A 20,694-nucleotide genomic window follows, 5' to 3' on the forward strand; every position below is an offset into this window, starting at 1 on the left:
ATGACTCTTGTCTGAGAAAGGTACGGACAGAAACGACAAAGACAAAACTGATGAATGTTTTCGTATTGTTAATTTGAAAAACACACAAACTTTTTTCGCTTGATTTAAATGCAGATTTTTGCTGGAGATGCACAAATAATAAATTATACTCGGTACAGGAGTCGCCGTCCCGTACGAGTTAGGATTTAAAATTGAATACTGGGGTACTTCCTTAGGACATTAACAACGCAAAGGTGGCAAACGCTGATTTATTTTCAGGACTAGATGTTTGGAACACAATGATGAGCACTTCTCGGGATGAGAAAAATGATGACATGTGTCAGGACGACATGTTTCATAATTTGCTGAGGGCGGGGACATTTTCTTGCAATCGTCGGGACGACTTCACTTTTGTTTCATCATTTCACTGGAACACAATGATGAACCATTCCCGGGTTGGGAAAAATTATTCTGAGTCAGGATGTCACGCTTCCCAATGTGGTAAAGGGAAAATTGTCTTGTGATCGTCGGGAAGACTTCACTTTCGTTTCATCAAAAATTCCTTTTCGTTGGGCGCCATTATGGTGGCAGGAAAATATTGTTGTGATTACCGGGACGACTTCACTTTCGTTTCATCAGAAATTCTTTTTTGTTGGCCGCCAATGTGGTGGAATGTAGATTATTATGATCCATGCAGATGGAAGTAACAGGGCGTATGTTTTCAGGAACATTTCTTTTAATAATCACATTCACGCGACATTCATGCGACAAGACATTCACGCACGCAGCTTAACAGAATAGCGTATCATCTCATTTTTATTATCATCGCAATGCACTATGGGGTGGCCTAATCAGGCATCGTCATCTAGTATCCACAAGAGAAGATGAGAGTTATGAAACTGCTACAAATGACATAAAAGATTTACGATGATGTACCGATTCTCATTGCTTAATATAAACTAGTTGAAATCTTTTACTGATTCAGATCAATCCATGCAACTAAAATTTTGCACATTGAAATATTGTAAACATTATCAAACAAAAGTTTGCTAATTTCTTTACTGAATAAAAAATAATTGCAGGTGTGTGTGTCTTTGTTTATTTTCTTCCTTTAAGTGCAAATTATATTCTTTTCAGAGATCCTCTATATCTATATTGCATAAGAAACTTTTCAGAAATCTTCTATATCTATAGTAAGATATTAATTTTGATACACACTTTACTTGGATTTTTGTCTATTAATCATTTACTCATTGATCAGATTTCTTTCAAGGAGATTTGAAAAAGTTTTGAAAACCCAAACATTGGTTCCCACATTTTATTTAGAATTATTTATTCTATTTTCTTAGGAATGTAGGAATTTAGTGTCAAAAAATCTATATTATATAATTAGTTTAATTTTAAAATAGAAAACTGTTTTTTTTAAATTTTTTTCAGTGATGAATAATATCTAAACTAATAGAACATATTTTTTAAATGTTGCATTTAAAGGTAAACAAGGATGATATATGAAATTCGAATTTCATAAGGAATAAAATTTTATACAATAACGTCTGAGAAATCAAGCAAAAACATAGCATGAAGTTTCATTTATAGAATTATTATCTACCCCCCCCCCTTTTTTTTCCTAAAAAAGAGGAAAAACGTATTCTTTCTCATAATTTTCTATTCTATCTTTGTGTAGTTGAAACATTAGTTAAATTTTCCACTCAGAATATTCTTGATAACTGTTTTTAATAAAATTTAAGAAAAAAACACTTTTTTAGATACTTTTCTGAATTGAAATTAAGATTTTTGTGGAAAATTCAACTAAACATACTGCAATTGCACTTTCGAATTTCGGAAGACTATAAAACAAAAAATTTCAGATTATTAAAAAAAAAGATATTTTTAAAGTCATGTATGCAGGAATTAGGATTTCCAAGCAAAAATAAGTTTGGCTTACAAATTGTGATCATGAAACCCAAAGACCTTTCAAGTTATGCAGGTTTTAACGAATGCATAATTTTGTTTTCGTTGAAAATATGAATAGGTCCGAATTTATTTTAAAATCTATAGCGGTCTTTTAGTAGATTTTTTTTATTCTGATTAACTGATGCCATTGTAGGGATAAATGCTTGAATATTATTCCAATAATCAACTCGTTTGTTTGACTGATATTAGCTATTTTACTGAATTCCATGTCAATGATAAATTTAACAATGCCTTCTAATTCACTAAATAATAATTCTCAACTTGATTCTCACAATTCTTCTCGGAATTTTCTTCATCGACCTGTTGGCAGAGATTATAGTTCCATTTTTGAGCTATTTTAATATCCAACTTCTCTTTACAGAAATTTGTAAGATTCTTACACTTGGAGTCATCCATAATTTATTTCTTGTACTCTGAAGAATAGTTCTTTTCTTTTTGTGCGTATTTTCCCTTTTAAACAAGAGATTTCCCCTTTTAAATTTATTGAATACTAGCCGCCTTTGGAGACCAGCCGGTTCGCCAATCTTAATGCTCGTTAAAATTTTAATAATTAACTATTTTATGTAATTCCTACTTTAATAGCTTCTTCATTAAAATATTTTAAAACTTCAAAATTCAATTCACTCAGAATATTATAAAGGCCTTCAGTCATAACGTAATCTGTATCTCTCCAATTTTCTGTTAGCTCCGGTAGAATTTATGCTTTAAATTAAAGTGAAAATGATTAATCTGCAATTAATATAATAATATTTTTTACTGAAACAAAGCATTTTTTTTCTGATATGATTACTGAAAACAGAGTCACTGAGCATTTAAACCTTATGGGCACTAAAGAATATCTTTCTTAATTTATGTAATATCTCAAGAATTTGTCAACAAAATATTTTCAGATTCATCTTGAACAGGTATATTAATTAACAATGTTTAATTTTAAATGCATCAAACACTAAGAAAATAAACAGAATCGTTTAAAATAATCGGTCGAAAACAAGTTAAAAAAATTACTTAAAAAACGATGAACTTAAACTAACATAAATACAATTTAATTACAAAAGCATACAACTAACCTAAAAATAATTTAAATTGAGTCCGCTTCCATTGAAATGTAAACAATCAGAACACAATGCGCATGCGTCAATTTTCAACGCCCGTTACGGTAACGCAAATGCGTGAATTTTTCTACGCCAGTTGGGGTAACGCTATGCAGATTAGAAATTTTTAATTTCCTTTAATCTGTTTTATTTTAATTCAAAAGTACTTCAGAATGAATCTGAAAGATCGATATAAGATTCTAATTAGTCACAGCCACGTATATTATTTGTTGAATACGCAAATGTGCAGTACGAGGACTGTCTAAAAAGTATCCGACGTTTGGCCAGGAAAAATTTATAACTTACTAGACGAAATCTGAACCCTGGTCCCCTTTAAAGTAGGCCCTTTGCGCCTTCACACACTTAGCCCAGCGATCCTTCCATTGCCGAAAACATTCCTTCCTTTGGTGTTCATCTCTTTTATCGCGTTCTGCATTATCTCTTCTCTACTCTCAAAATGGGATCTTTTCAAAGGCATCTTCAATTTCGGAAACAACCAGAAGTCGCAAGCAGCCATATCTGAAGTATAGGAAAGTTAGGAGAAGATTGAAATTCCGTGTTTAGCCAAGAAAGTCCGGATCATATGTGACGAATGAGCCGAAGTAGTGTCATGATGCATTTGCCAGTTTTGCCAAAGGTCTAGTCTTGTCTTTTGCGTTAAACTGCATCTCTAAGTCGGCGTAAAATCTATTGATAGTACTCTTTTGTCACTATTTGTCCTTCCGATGCGTATTCGTGATGCATTTTTTAATCAATTAAACCGCACTTTCACTTGTGTTACTCCATAGCATCGTGTCCAAACACTTGCTTCTTACGAATTGTTTCACTTTGAGAATCACCAAGTTTTTGACAAAATCCGATGCAGTATCTTTGCTCAACCTTTTCAGTCATCTCGTTAGAAGTCAAAGATCCGACAAACACTTATAACAACACCTTATTCAGCAGTTGATAAACTCAAATACAAAGAAAAAATTCAAGCTCGGGCATTAAGCTGCCTTCTTCCACTGTGTACAGTGGCGCCGCTCTAACATTATTACCGTAGACAGATAAATTCAAGGTCAGGTATTTTTTAGATAGCCCTCGTATTAAAACTTCGGATAGTCATTTGACACTCCTACGGTGAATGATTTAAGTAGGACGTGTAAAAATAGGGATATATTATAACATTCAGAAAAATAATGTTAGGAATTATTTTTCAACTATGATCTATTTTCGGACACAGACTATAGACATTAATGCATGAAAAATTCCATTTGTGTAATTTGTACATCTACAAACCTCTGTGCCTATGTAACAGGTCTGAGAACCAAGATCCCAGAGGTAAAAGGGACGGATAGGCTTTCGAGGACCACAACTGCGGAACAGCATCCGATGCCAGCGCCTCACCGAGCTCATCCATCTCTTCATTCCACGGGAGCTCCCCCTGTAAAAAGAAAGGAAAAAGCAAGGAAGATGAGGGATTATTTTTGATATTCCATGTATTGATTAGCAAAAAACTCTTCCGCCATTTACAAAAGGGTTCAGCTTAAATAACCGTTGAAAGAGATTGTGTAAAATTTTAAATATTCATAGCCTTACTTCTAAAGAATTATTTTGTGATCAAATGGATAATGAAACTAATCAACAAATATGTGTATTGAATAAAAAGTTTAATTTTTAACGAAAAGTCATTAATAAGGGAAAGCATGATGCGTTGTGATGTTCTAGAAAACCAAATTGGCTATTTCTATTCAACGGGAGTATAGATATCCTAATGGACACAATCCTCTAGAATTTTATGGCTTTAAAGTTCCATCTCATTTTTTCTAGAATTCATAGGTTTCGGAACGAAAAATAGCAACAAAAGGAGAAAATATTTAAACTTTCCTTTACATTTGTGGTTTATTATTCAAAATAAAAATTTCTAAAAACGTAACAAAAAAGGATCTATCTGGAAAGCAAATAACATTAAGGATAATATTTAAATAACTACTGGAAATAATTTGTTCGACATTTTTTCAACTGTTAATTATATTCAACGAATGATTTGTTTTCATTTTATTATTCATTATTTCAATGAATAATTCGTTTCCAATATATTTATTCATTGCTTTGTCATTTATAAATTTTCTTCAGCAATTAGTTATGTTCAATAAATGGCTCATTTCGGTAATTCATTATTTTTTTTATTGATTTTCAGGAATTATTTTCAACGAACAAGTCGCTTTCGCTCCTTTGATTCCTTACTTTTATATATCCAAGGTAGGGAAAGGGAAACCAGACCAATCGAAAGCGAATTCGTGGATAGATTACAAACATTCGGATGAAAGCCATCATAGACAGAACAAATGAGATAGGTACAGCAGAGACATTCATGCTCGTCATATCTTTTAGCTTCAAACAATATCAATAAAATATAATACAAAATTTACATATAATAAGTGAAAATTAGAAACTGCAAAAATCTACAATTCTAGAAGTATTTTGAAAGTATAAAGCACATGGAATAATGAAGTAAAATGCAGAATAATAAACATAATGTAAGATAATAACAAGAAAAGTAAAAGTGAATAACAAGAAACAAAAAAGTGGAAAATCTAAGCAAATATAAAATGGAACAGATTCTGGAACCAAAAGGCAATTGAAAGAGGAGCAATAGAGTTTCATCTAAAAATTCCCAAGTAATGGATTAAACTTAAAATGAGAAAATCAGTTATGCGAAAATGGCAAATTAGATGGAAGTTATTTAATAATTCAAGGTTTCTTTTTGGCATGTTGCCTTCAGTGAATTCAAAAAGATGCCAAGAAGACTTTTTTATAAACCAAATTTTGACTGCTCATGATTTTTTTCCCAACATATCAAAGTTGTTTCTCTGTTAAATCACTAGATAGTGGCAGCAGTACTGATAAGGGAAACGTTGGACATTATAAAGGGTATACCAAAATTAACGCCAAAAATCAAGCCAATTAAATAATTTGCCCCCCACCCCACCCATTCATGCAGTAAAGTGTTGGAAATCCTATTTAAAAAAACCATTTGACAGCTGATAGTTTACGGTTAGTAAAAATGGAGCGTTACATTATATAGCAACGTGTTTTTAATGTCGAACAATATTTAAGAAATAATGAAAGTTTGCTGACCAAAGTTTGAAAATTTGCGAACTGGCCTCCTAGGTCGTAGGATTTAACACCATTGGATTTCTATGGGGTTATTTGAAGTGAAAAGTTTATGCCCACAAGCACGCGTGCGTTGAAGAAGGAAATTCAAAGCTGCGTCAACGAAATTTCAGTCACAATTATGTAAAATGACCACGGAAAATTTTGACAAAAGAATATGCATGTGCCAACAAAGCCGTGGAAGCCTTTTGTCCTGTGTGGTATTCCATACATAACCCTATACCGTGTACTTTAGATTTAATAAAAATATAACAATTTAAAGGTAAAAAACTGTGTGTTTTTTATTTAATCTAAATCTTGTGTTAACACGTTCTATCGTTTAACGCTCCACTTTTACTAATCCAATGTACTATTCTACTACTATATACTACTAGTACTATATTACTACTATGAGCTGTCAAATGGTGTTTTTAATGGAGTTGACCAACTTTACTACACGATTGACGGCAAATTCAAATCTTGCATTAATTTTGGGACACCCTTTGTTTATGGAAAGTACTGACTATGTGAGAAAAATTCTTTCCAATCAATTACAGAACTATGAGAATTTTGAAAATGATTCAGCTTAAAACTGGAAAATTGGGACTAAGAATATTTTACAAAATTTATTACAAATTCTTTTGCATAATAATTCTCAGAGAGCATAAAACCCACATATTAATATTTTGGGCAGTGTTATATTTTACTAAATGTCATATATTAATTGTATATATGTTACTTCTTTATATGTAATAATTTTAACAATTGGTAATTATTTTCAACAAATGTAACCCATAAGTGTCTAATGCTTCAACGAGGCATTCATACATACCTTCAATCCTCTTTCTATGTCCATGAGAGATGTCCTGACTTCCTGAATAAGATTATTCATCCTTTCGCATTCCTGGAGCGCAACAGCGGTAAATGGCTGGACACTGGATTCCTCGGACACTTTTCCGTACAAGTCGACCATCGGAAACTCCCCTGGAATCTTCTCCAGGATGTCTTCGGATATCTGGCGGATCTAAAAGATACCACACCGAACAACACATTAGATCCAGTTACATTTGAAAAGAAAAGCATTAAGGTCTTTCTTGTATAAGAAGCACGCAAAGAGGAAGTAATGAACGAAAATTCTATCTTGTGATTTTAATGAATCTTCAAATTTCAGATTTCTCTGAATCCAAAAAGAACATTTTTTTGAAATTTTGCCTATCTGTTTGTTTGTGAACACGATAACTCAAAAATATTTTTAACTAAACGGAAAAAATTTGGATTCAAATTTATAAACCAGATTTGTAAGGTATTTTTTTTTTCACTTTTTGGTATACGTTGTATCGAGAAAGTATAATTATCGTCAAAAAATTCGAACTCGAGACTTTGATCAATCTCCACGTTTTATATCTCCCTGAGTTGGAAAAACAAATTTTTGGAAAATGTCCGTCCGTCCGTCCTAACGTAAGTTAGCACAATAATTACAAAATGAGGATATATATAAGATTCGATACACAGATTTAATATCTATAGTGTAGACTTCTGTCAAATTCTGAGCCAAATTCAATTAAGGGTTAACTGTCTGTCAGTCTGTACTTTCACAAACATGTTATTGTTTCTTATGGCACTTGCCAAGGGCAAGGTCGCTGTTCGTAGACAGCCGATTTAAGCCTGAGGGGAGCGCCGCTTGTTTCTATAGTAGCGCCATCTAGGGCCCAGAGAACGACTTAGCTTCACACACATCACAACCCTTTTTACGGGGCGAACTTCATTCACTCAACCACAGATCGTAATTTAGACCTGAATCAGAGAACGATCACCTCTGATTCAGTACCCCCAGTGGTATTACTCTCGACATGGAGGACTTTGTGACCACGACAGATTTAACGCGCGTCAGCCACCAAGCACGCGGGGAATCTTCGGCCGGCGGGGTTCGAACTCGCAACCTAAGGGACGCGAATCCGACGCTCTACCAACCAGGCTATCCCGGCCTTCAGAAACATGTAAACACGAAAATTCAAAAACGCAATGATTTGAATATATCAAATTTGACTTGGGACTTTGTGACTACTATTGTAAACTACTAAGTCTACTAGTTCTATGTCGAATGTTTGTTTCAATCGGTTGAGAAATTCAATTGAGAAAAACAAACATTCGATTTTCGGATACTATTAATGCATTCCAGAGATTAATCGCCAAATAACTCGCCAAGGATGACACGACAGATTCTGTAAAGATGCTAATTTCGTGCCAAAAATTAATATTATATTCAAAAGTACTATAATGTAAGGCATGTAAATGTAATGCTACGTAGGGCATTCTCTGACAAGCACGTTTATTAGAGAATACGCGAGAAAATTTTGGGTGACCATTCCCGCTGGTTTCGAATTTTGATCGAAATCCACATAGAAAAAGTTTGGCTATTTGCCCTGAATACAAGTGAAGCCGATAACGACAAGATGCATAGAATTAGATGGATCAAAATTTGAAAAGCAAAATCAATGCGGAGGAAATTTGTTTGGACTATCTGTTCGAGTGCAAGCAAATACGAAAACTGCAAAAAGGCAAAAAAGCTAAATGAATGAAATATGATAGGGTCTTTTAGGGTCTATATCCCAGAAAACGTTTCAGAATTGAACAAAATCTATTATCGAGTTGATCATTTACCGATTTATATATTCTAATAAATATAAACGCGATAGCTCAAAAACATAACGACTTAAAAAACATAAAAGTTGATTTGAAGTTTGTTTCTAAAATTTTAATTTTATATCAAGATTTGATTTTATTCGGTCAAAAAAAGGGTCTAATATATATAACAGGGTTTCTTCATTTTGCTAGGAAACATCAACTGCTTATGATAAAAAATATATACAAATAAATAAAAAATTGGAAACGTGACGTTTATGGACTTACCGGAGGCAACGATTTTTATGCGGCAAGAAGAGAGAATATCACTTTTATTAGTGAGAATCTAAGACAGTTTATTCTTGCTGTTATCTTTAAAAATCATAAAATTAATCTTTAAATATTAATTTTGACTAAGCATATTGGTTTATACCCATGTCATTCGAAATGGTTTATTCGCAAGTCCATAACAAAAACACGTGTTTTTTGTTTGTTTTTTAACTTTGACATTCATGCGACATTTAAAATGACACAGTTTTGTAAGTTTGTAAGCTAATATCAAACATATTAAAGCGCCGCACCATTTATTTATAGTACGTTTTGTATCTTCCAGAGAGTTGGGTTCATGATGAAATCTTAGCTTTGGAACCGATTTCTCAACTCAGATTCGAAATCCTATTTCCTTAGTTTAGCGTTTTAGCGTTTATGTACGTTAAATCTGACCTCGTGAGTAAGAAGCTCTCTCACTTCGTGTTGAAGAAATTTGGAGAGGAATTTGCAAGCTTAAATGTCATCCTAATTACCTGACTTTGTATAAAAAATAATGCTTCTCATCCTAAAATAAGATAAATAAACTAAACCTTTACTGAGAAAGGTACCAGGGGATTAGATGATTAATAAAAATAAATGTTTATGTTTATGTGGGTGGGAAAAAATATTGCATAGCAATTTTTACAAGTATTTACCTATATTTATATATTTTAAGCAGCACAACTTTGAAATTGAACAACAGTTTCTGAAATAGCTAACTTAGTGTTACTCCTGCAAAAACACTAGAGAACATTAAGCGCTTCAATGACACAGCAAAACTCAAAAACAGATTTAGTTACGAGATAATCTAGATGGAGAATGGACCTCCTATTCGATCTGAAACGCAATGCATAATTTAATTATATTTACGTGATATTTTGAATTAATATGAGCGCTCTTGTGTTGCGGATATTGTAATTTTGAATTATAGGCAGATGTTTAAGTTGTGACCCTATTTTCATATTTCTGTAGCAGGTCCACATAGACGTCGGATCAATTGTGGAATTGGGCTTCAAACTTGGCGACCTCCAGTCCCAAAGTCAAATTTTCCCACTAAGCCACTAGGATACCAAAATTTAGTACTTATAAAGTGTTTATTTTTTGATTATTGGAATAGGAATTAAGAAATCTAGTGTGGCAACTATGTTAAATGTAATACATATTTAGGATCGTATCATCAGATCGGTCAAAAGATCCATGTTGTCTTTTAGAGTGCATTTGCTCATTGACAAGAAGTGTTTAACTTTGATTTAAATGAAAGCCTAGTAGGAAGGATCTCGGGGATATCAATTGTGATAGAAGAAAAATACCTGTCTTCACCATTCTTGATACGCTTTAATTACTTGAAACTTTTTTTTGCGAAGAGTTGAGAAAAAATAAGTCAGAATTCCAAGCAAATCTGGTGGAAAGACGGCAGCAAATCATTGTCGAAACCAGAATTTATCATGAACTATTATTCGGAAGGTGCAATTTCGGCATCTCTTTACAACTCTAGTAATGTCAATGTCTCGAACCCGCCTTGTTTTGGAAATTATTCGAATGAAAATAATTTTATTGATAACGCAATGGCAGTCGAGCAACCTAACAGACGTCGCCGTCCAAGACTCAAGCTATCTAATGCAGAGGAATTCTTCTTTGAAAATGAGCCATACGTATGCGAACATTGCTCAAAGACGTTCGGCTATAAAAGATCTTTGATGAATCACGAACTTACACATATATTGATGAATTTCTGGACCCGCAGTTATTTAGCTGGAAGAGCTTCATCTTAGAAAGACCTGTAAATATTGTCATAATTTCTTTCCAAATTTTAAGTAAATGTTTTTATTACTGTAGAATGATAAGAAATTCTCCGAATGTTTATAGACGATATACTTTTTAATATTACTTTTGATGTTAATTTTATTTAATCTGGTTGAATAAAATTTTATAGTTTCAATAAATATCTTTGATCACCCCCCCCCATGATTTTCTTTTCTAGCCATTTACTAATTTTATTAATTTTAAATTTTTTAAAAAGTTAGAATAGGATAAGTAAGGATTGTAATTCTATGTAGGATGAAATGTGCAGATGATTGTCTTGGTAATCCTATTTTGTGTAATACAACAGTCAATGGCAAAATTAATATAGAAAATGATTATTTATAAATAAGGATTTATTCCATAAAGAGATAATGAGACTATAAGGAGATTATAGATGAGAATCCATTCATGTGATACATCAAGTAAATTTAACATTACGGAATACAGTGTCCTGGTATTTATGTTTTAGTTGTGGGATTAAGAGACACAGCTGAGTTAAATTTTATAAGGGCACTTGGACAACTCAAGTCTTCCCTTCTTAGCTTCCAAAATCGGATATTTTTTGCTATGAAATATTTAAATGCGGTTCACTTTTTAAAAAGTTGTTTCCAGGATCTCAGGCACACGCCTAATGTTGACCTCACCATTTGACCGGGGTTCAAAATTTCGAGGTCCGTCCTAAAATAGGCCTATTGTTGCTTCTAGCGGCATGCTACTATAACTAAACCCAGCACACACATTCAAAAATCAAAATTAACATACAAAATTAATTCTAGACAAAAAGGCGGTAAAAATATTTTAACTCTGATTTTATTCTTGGATTACAGTTATTCTTTAAATTATAAAGCAACAAACTTTTAAAAGTACAAAATAAAATAAAAGTAGTTTGTATGCATAGCTTTCGCAAATTAAATGAAAGTACAGTACAAAATTAAATTACGCTAAAATTAGCGCAAAAACAATCGATGCCTTTGGGTTCTGCTAAAGTTAAGGACCTCTATCAGATATTTGAATGTTCTATTTAGATCAAATAGGCAAAGCAAAGTTTTAAACCAAATTTAGATCTAATCAATATATTTAGATATATTATATTAGCTTATAATATATGTATATATATAATTATATTAGCTTATAATAACCTAACACACTCACATTATATATATTATGTTGAAGACGGAAATATTTTTCCCATTTAAATATTGAAATTCATCCAAATCCTGGAAGTGAAACTTTTTTTTTTTTAATAAAAGTAAACAGTGGCTTAATAATAGTTTTAAATTATAACTGTATTATTTGCAGAAAAAATTTGTGCTTTCAAGTTTTAGATCTTTTACAAACTACAAATGAATAGTTAATCTTTAGAAGGACTCGGTTAAAAAATTGAGTTTTTGAAAAAAATAAAATTTTCTAAAAATTTTAAAAATTTGTTCTAAGGAAATTCGAATATTCGAAAGAAATTATCCTGTGCGTAATGTTTATGCTAAAATTAATAAATTTTAACTTGTTATCAATTGTATATAGATAGAATATAAATTATTTTGGATGTATGAAAAAGCATAAACAAGTACTTCAGACCAGAAATGGAGAGAATTAAGATTCTTACGGAGTGAAAATACTCACAAGTCAAGATAATCCCTTTTTTACTTCAATATTCAACTAAGATCTTATTTTGTTTGCGTGAGAAGTTGTTTAGTGTGATCCGAAATACTTGACTTTAGATAAGCAATTAGTTGTTGAGCAAGCAGAATCTGCAGATCATGGTATGCGATAATAGAATTACTAATTCTAAGCTCATTTCCCAATTAATGATTAAATTAGGCATTGAAAAAAGAAAAATTAGTTTTTCACTTTATATATATATATATATATATATATATATATATATATATATATATATATATATATATATATATATATATATATATAATATTGGAGCATCATTTAGTAGAAGAATCAATCAATTCATTCGTGTTCTAGGTGTTTATGCTTCTCTACTCAGGCATGTTATGTTTCTGCAAGCTTGCGTTTATAGGAATTGGATATTCTGTATCATTTTATAATTGATTTTCTTTGAAAACGGACCACGGTGGCCTAGTGGTAAGGTCTAAGTTTCGGAACTGGAGGGTTTCAGATTCGAGACCCGATTCCACCGAAGAACCGTTGTGCAAGTGGATCAAGTTCACGTTAACTCCGTCTGAGCCAAACGTCCTCCCACTGATGTGGTGCGAAAGTTTGGAGAGGGAAATTCCAGCTCGGGTATCGTCCTCGTCATCTGACCATGGTTCAAAATTATGAGTCCGTCCCAAAATAGCCCTAGTGTTACTTTTAAACGGGGGAATGAAGATATCCATTTAACAAGCAATTCCTCGTATAACTTCAAAACTGCCGTTGATGAAACTGGCGAATCAATAAATAAAAGTTGTTCGCAAAAAGTCCAAATAGAGGCACCCAAAATAGAAGCATATATATAACGACCGACTTATATTTAACAATAATATTAAAAATACTTATCTAAATTACCTTTTCTTCATTGGGGGCTGCAGCCACAGAAACATCAACCGGATTGAATAGGGGTGATTCACTCGAATCGACGACAGATGGTTCCAGCAAGTGCAGCGCCCTCAACAGAGCGTTAGAGGCATCCGTTAGGCAGCCGATCTCCGCGTTGGAGTGTAAGCCATACATGGAGGGACTCTCACTCGGTAGGTTCTCATCCACGTATCGATGGTAGCCTTCGTAGTCCAGAACAGGGGGCATGCCGAAACCGGGACACAGAGGATAATCGGCTTCCAGCTGAGAACAGGAGATAGCATTTTCAATCATTTTCATGCAGCTTCACAATATATTTTCATATTTTGGTTTCGGCAAAATTTTGAAATCAATTTCTGCTTTACTTTCTAGTCTTGCTTTTCTTTTGACAGTGTAGAATGACATATAATAAACCAAAGGAAAAAGGATATGGCAAAAATTCTGTGTATTTTAGGGCAAGAAATTTACATTGCCGCTGCAAGAATTTCCGATTTACAAAATTGAAGGAAAGTAAAACTAAAATGGCTCGAAATTTCATAAAAATGCAGAGTCGGAGAGAGCATGGACATATGGCAGCATATAGAGAGGATACAACATAAGTTATTATCTATTCCAATAATAAATGTATATTAACAAAGGTATTATTGCTCAGAAAAGGTACTATATATATTGCTCATAAGCTATTATGCTAATCTTAAAACTCCAACTCATGGAATTCCAAATATTTTGAAAGATTACAAATATGTATTAGATTTTTTTCGGTAGTCACTACGATGCCTACAACTTGCTCTTTGGTGTTGATAATTGGAGTATCATACACCAGTATCTTAAAGTATTCCTTGCAAATGATGCAGAAAGACAATGTACCACATTATTTCAACCTATCTATTTTAACCCTTTACACTCGGAAAAGTAATCCTATGCATAATTATTCACCTAATACACGGCTTTTGTTCATTGTTCTGAAAAATAAATATATGATTGTTTTAAGATGAATTTCTTTGAAAAATAATCTACATCTTTTTACCATTTTGTAGGCCTTTTTAACAATTAAAATTGAAAAATAAATAAATAAAACGTCAAAATGATGCACTGTCGTGAGTGAGAGTCACCATCCTAGTGCAAAGGGTTAATCAAATCAGACATTGATTACAAACGCTCATTTCAAACGGACGAGGGCCAATCATGCTAGAATTTTAAAAGAACCACATCGAAACAAAAAGTTGTTCGTCATCCAAAAGTTATTGCAAAATAATCGATATAATGAGTAATTTGTTGATAAATTACTACTTTTCAACGTAATATTATAGCTGCGACTATATTAGTTTGAAAAGTAAATTGCTTTATTTTTTAAAGGTTTTGCTTTAAAAAAAAACATAATCATAGAACTTTAAACTGCACGAATTCATGGTTTAGTTTAGCATTCGCTACTAAAGATTAGTATTAGGAAAGGGAAAATGATATAAAATTACTCAATGGGTAGAAAAACAATTCGATTCCATTTCGTATAATTCATGAATGAATTTGATCTTACTCATGCCCTACATCTTAAGACTGTTTCTTTTGAAAAAAGAAAAAAAGTTGTCAATACATGCCTCTGAAAACTCACCAGCGCCAGCACTAATTTTAAACTTCTGGCGGAAATCTCCTGACTCTACGGGATACGACACAATCGGGAAATGATTCTATGGGTCAATTAAATACTGCTGGAAAGTTTATTCGTGGCAAGGAAATCCTAATCGTCACGGATACAACAATTGCACCGGCTCATAAGCAAACTTAAAAAAAAATTCTGGTACAGAAGTTGTACCACCCGTTCTAGGAAACGATCAAGCAAGACAATGTACCATATCATTGCAACCGATCTATTTTTAGTCAAATGAGATGTTAAGCGACTACAAACGCTTATTTCAAACGGACGAGGGCCCATTATGTTAGAATTTTAAAAGGATCGCAGAGAAGCAAAACAATTTTCGTCATCCAAAAGCAGTAGCAAAATGAGTTCCAGAAAGACGAAACAATTGTCGTCGGTGAGATGAAAGAGATAAATCTTCTGATCTCCCAGATACCGATAGAGGCATTGTTCCCAAAAGGACTTAGTATTGCATAACTTTGAATCTCTTTGGATGTGTCTTACCAAATGTGAAATAAATCTTTTCTATAAGAATATTGGAAACTTCTATACTCATTTATTATCATCTATAGTATCAGACAGCTATTTCTGACCTTTCATTATTAAATGATTTCGAATAATCTGGATCCACTCTGTCCTTTCTACAAATCTTAAAAGTGATTCGATTGGCACTGAGACAGTCTGTTAATTTTTATTTTACCTTAATTGTTGCTTAAAACATAATTATTAAAAAAATTAAGGATTAGAAAATGGGAAAAGTATGAATTTAATATGGAAATTTCAACAAAAAATATTTTTTTAAAAAGGCTGTATGTATGGATTGTTTTAGATAAAATTTCTCACCTGCTCACTGTTGAAAAATCTATGGAGGTAAGCAGTGCAGACCTTCCGGTCCTTGTCATCAGTGATGTGACCCCCGTACATAATTTCACCGAAAAGAAATCGTAGATCATCCCATGGAATAACTGCACTTCGTCCCCCTTCACTGTCCAAATGGTTATGAAGGACATTAGCACTGTAAGACAAGAAGAAACAAGTGTTTTCTACAAATTCGAATTAAATTGGTGAAAGATGTTATTATTATATAATCCTTTAATATCAAAGGAATTGGTTGAGAATTTCAAAAAACAACTTGCTAAAATCCGTTTTTATTTGAAATCTTCACCTTATATGAAGCATATATTATTTTCTACTGCTAATGGAAACCTACTTATAAAACAATCTTTTTATGATGGAAACTTTACATATTACGATAATATTATAGATTAAAAATAATGAGTATGCCTTTACCGTGGCTCAAGTGGAATTAGATCCAAGAACGTATTTAATTCATTTAAAAATCTGAATTATTTCAACAAAATGGAATTCTATCTTTTGATTTGCGAATCTCTCAAGTTTATTGCGATAATGATTTGGATTATTCTCCCATGCTATTAGGTTACGATCATTTAAGCTGCAATTTAAAATTTATCTAAACAAATTATCTTGTAGATCAATATTCATTCATATTTAATAAAGAATAGTTTGGAATAATATTGTGTGCATCATTTAAAAGATAAATATGTGATAATAATTCTTTAACAAAGAATAATTTATAAAGTATCAAATGAAGTAAAAAAAAATATATTTGAATATGATCAGGTTTTTTTCATTCTTTTCTTAGATGAACAATTCTACAATAAATTAATGAAATAAAAGTTCGATTTTAACACTACTCTTAAAAATGATAACGAAATGGGGAATAAAAAGATACTTCAGAAGTTATTATACTTAGATATAAATGTTCTACAACAATCCATTTTTAAATTGTAAAAACATGTCATTTTTATAGCAAAATTTGAAACTTTAAAGATATTAAAATGCAATTTAGAAACATTTTTTTAATAAAATTCCTTTGCGAGAAAATTATATGCATGCTTATATACAGATCTATATACTGGATCATATTTTATAGTGTCGCCTTATAATCAATGATAATTCAATATTATTGCAAAGCTAAGCACACGGTTTAGCATTACATGCAGGAAAAAGAAGATAAAATGTTACTAATATAATTAATTGCTCTTCATTAATATTTAGGACAATGAAGTGAGGTAGCAAGACACTGAAGTAATTTATATTATGTAATAAACGTAAAGCGATTCAAGCTGTTTAAAATTTCGAGTTTATTGTACATTACGTTAATCCTGCTTGTAACTGGAGTAGTAGTTCTTTTGCTTTCATATTTAATTGGGTAATATAATTCTTTCATAAATTAAAATTTAAATGGACCCTTAGTTAATTAATAAAAGTTGTATAATTTATTTTTTATCGTTTTTGTTGCTATTGCAATAATTTTTATCTATTAGCATTATTAGAATTAATATAAGCTGTGTTCATCTTTTAGAATTCATGTCATTACTTAATTTTAATTTAATTAATTCAACTTGTTAATGTTTTTATTTATAATATATATTTATAAAAATTCTATTTCAATTATTTTATTACAAATTTTTTTACTTTCTCGCATATGGAAATATATAAAAAGAAAGTATTGTGATTAACCAAAAAGTTTGCCCTCGAGATTTTGATGAATTTCCATATATCAGAATTTCTAGGGGTTTTGAATATATTAATGAAATTTTATCTGATTTTCAGTATGTCAGTATAATAATTCAACAACTCAACTAGCTAGAGACTTGAAATTTGGAAAAGTGAAGGTACCCCCCAAATTTGCAACTAAAAATTTTTTTTTTTTTTTTTTTTTGAAGAAATCCGATTGCTAGGAAGTCAGTCTACTCATCCATGCATATCCATCTGATAGTGAAAATTCAAAAAACACAAATAACTAGACGGTCTAATAGGTTTACAATTCTAATAATAAACCATTAGAATTGTAAAGTTATGACAAATTCTGGATCAAATCCGTAAAAGGGTTAAACATTTGTCGGTATAAATATCTGTATGAATGTGAACGAGATAACACAAAAACACATCTAACTAGACAATGAAATTTGGTTTGTCATCTTATCACCTAAATTATATACTTGTATCAAATTGGAACTAAATGGTGAAATAGAAGATTCTCAAAATCAATAGATAGAATTTCTTCACAATATTATGGAGCTCAAAAAGCGTCATTCTGTGTTAGTATAAGAGAAAGTAAAGGCAAGAAAGCTGCCATTAATTTATTCTGGACAAGTAACTTAAAAAAATATGTATACGATTGTATTGACTATTATTACAGCTAAGCCTAGTTACATTATTAGAGCTAAGCCTAAAAGGACGTAACATATAAGCTATTATTGTTATATTGCTGAATAAGTAATATAGGATTCGCGCATTCCCTTCGGATGTTTCCAATCTTTGTTATCGATTATTCAGTAATGTTTAATTGAAAATTATAAACGTTTTCGAACTGCAATTGTCTTTCTCTTTCGAATTTCATAACAACTCAAAGTCGAACGGTAACGCAAACTTCATCTGAAATTGTTAGTGGGGACAAAGCGTACATTGTTAATAACAGACATATTCGCATTAATTGATGTAGATGAATGTTTAGATGAGATACGCAATTATGTTTATCACCTGACTGTGACATCCCATGAACTGATTCCATTTATATTTCGCGTGATGGGACTTGTAGTGAATAGCTTATAAACCAGTTAACAACTACGCTGCACGAGCAATTGCTTTTGTATCCTGGTCATGTTACTAGATTGCGAACCACAAGGTCCCAGGTTCTATTCTTGCGCATACCAATCCGCCAAATTGGTGACCTCAGACAATGAACTTTCAACCTTCGTTGTGGCGCTATCTACCCGCAACCAAAGTCGTCAGACTCACTTGACGCAGAAACCCAAAAAATCACACACACGACTGCCAACTCAAATGGATACAAACGCATTAGAATAAACTGCTAATACATCACTACTCAACGGCCATATCGTTCGTCTCACCTCCGACTCACTGGAGGGAAAGTCTGTAGTGAATAGCTTATAAGCCAATTAACAACTACGCTGCACGAGCAATTGCTTTTGTATCCTGGTCATGTTACTGGACCACAAGGTCCCAAGTTCTATTCTCGCGCATACCAATCCGCCACAGACTCAACATTAAAAAAAATATTTTATGAATATTTTCAATACCGTGAGATGCTTATTAATCCATTCATCGACAGATTTATGACTGGTTTTTACTTTCTTGCATACGTAGAATAGAGAAAGTATGGTAATCGTCAAAAATTCGAATTCGAGATTTTGATAATCTCCACGTTTTAGGCCTCGCTGAGTTCGAAAAACACATTTTTGGAAAATGTCTGTCTGTTTGTTTGTTTGTGACAAAAGATAACTCAAAAACGCTTTAAGCTAAATGGTTGAAATTTTGTTTTTTACGAAAACGGTCTTTATACCAAATTTGTAGATTTTTATAAAATTTTTGAGCAAAATCCATTAATAAAAAGTCTTCCCGGCTGTTCAAATATAAGTTAACATGATGATTACAAAACGAAGAGATCTAGATGTATAAAATTCGATGCACAGATTTAACATCTATAGTATAGTGTTATCAAATTTTGAGTTAAATCTAACAATGTTTGACCATCTGTCGGTCTGTACTTTCAGAAACATGTCGGCGCAATAATGAAGTAACTCAAAGATATTAAATTTGGCATGGGATTTTGTGAATACAACTGCAATTTTATGACAAATCTTTGTTTCAATCGGTTGAGAAAAATGCGTCTGAAGCTCAAATTTAATTTTCGGATGCTATTAACGGCAAGCCAGGGATTAATATCCAAAAAAGGCTTGCCAAGAATGCAGTAAAAATGCTAAATTCATGCCAAAAGCTAGTATATCGTAACTATTGTGCACCATTGTCATCTAAGGTGTTCTCTGGCATGACAAATTTATTAGAGAGTATGCGAGGAAGTTTTGAGAAGACCACTCTCCCTGGTGCAGAGTAAGTATTTTCTACTTGAATCCCCTCTGATTACAGTTTTATGAAAATCGGTTTCTTCAATGTCTATTGCCTCACCTGATGAGCAAGTCGCTGTCGTTAAAAGGGTAAGGGAAATTCCATCCTTGTGATCCAAACTTCTTTCTCTCTGTGAGCACCGCATGGAAGTAGCAGAGAGTGAACAAAAGGCTCTTGAATTCTCCCTCGCGAGCACTCGAATCGAAAGTTTCCTGTAAAATAAATTCCTGTGTTTAAACAAATGGTTTTTGTGAATATTTGAATTTTTTTGGAGAAAATGTTTTTAACTACTTTTCCCAATTTTAGTAATATCATTTACTACCATGATTTCTTGGTACCCCATCTTTCTTATTGGTTCTACTAGAAATGCATAACTTTTGTTGTCTTTTAATTTGTGAATCTTGAATTTAAAGATGTAGAAAAAGTCTACATATAGGAAAATTAGAAGTCTTTAGTACATGGTCAGATCATTTGCAGTGTCTTTCGTGGTTAAATTATGAAGCTTAGCAATATTATTTTGAAAAACCATTAGAGATATAAAAGGAAAAAAGCAAATTAAAATCGTTTGGCTTCGACGACTTAACAAGGAATACTTCATTTCCATTTAATGTTAATTTCTTACTTCGATAAGCACGAGACTTCACTTCTCGCTTCACTTCTTCTCTT

The 20,694-nt window shown here is 32.2% G+C and overlaps 1 protein-coding gene across 1 annotated transcript in view; it reads right to left on the reverse strand.

The window, feature by feature from the left end:
* Nucleotides 1-20,694, reverse strand: part of LOC129971796 (dynein beta chain, ciliary-like) — a 101,784-nt gene that overhangs the window by 7,125 nt on the left and 73,965 nt on the right. The window contains exons 42-46 of the mRNA XM_056085772.1: nt 20,089-20,240; nt 15,919-16,090; nt 13,434-13,706; nt 7,012-7,203; nt 4,323-4,467 (exon numbers count right to left, since the gene is read on the reverse strand). Of these exons, the coding sequence (XP_055941747.1) occupies nt 4,323-4,467; nt 7,012-7,203; nt 13,434-13,706; nt 15,919-16,090; nt 20,089-20,240 (934 nt within the window). The remainder of the gene's footprint in view (nt 1-4,322; nt 4,468-7,011; nt 7,204-13,433; nt 13,707-15,918; nt 16,091-20,088; nt 20,241-20,694) is intronic.

Source organism: Argiope bruennichi, chromosome 6, assembly GCF_947563725.1.
Source record: "Argiope bruennichi chromosome 6, qqArgBrue1.1, whole genome shotgun sequence".
NCBI lineage: Eukaryota > Metazoa > Arthropoda > Arachnida > Araneae > Araneidae > Argiope > Argiope bruennichi.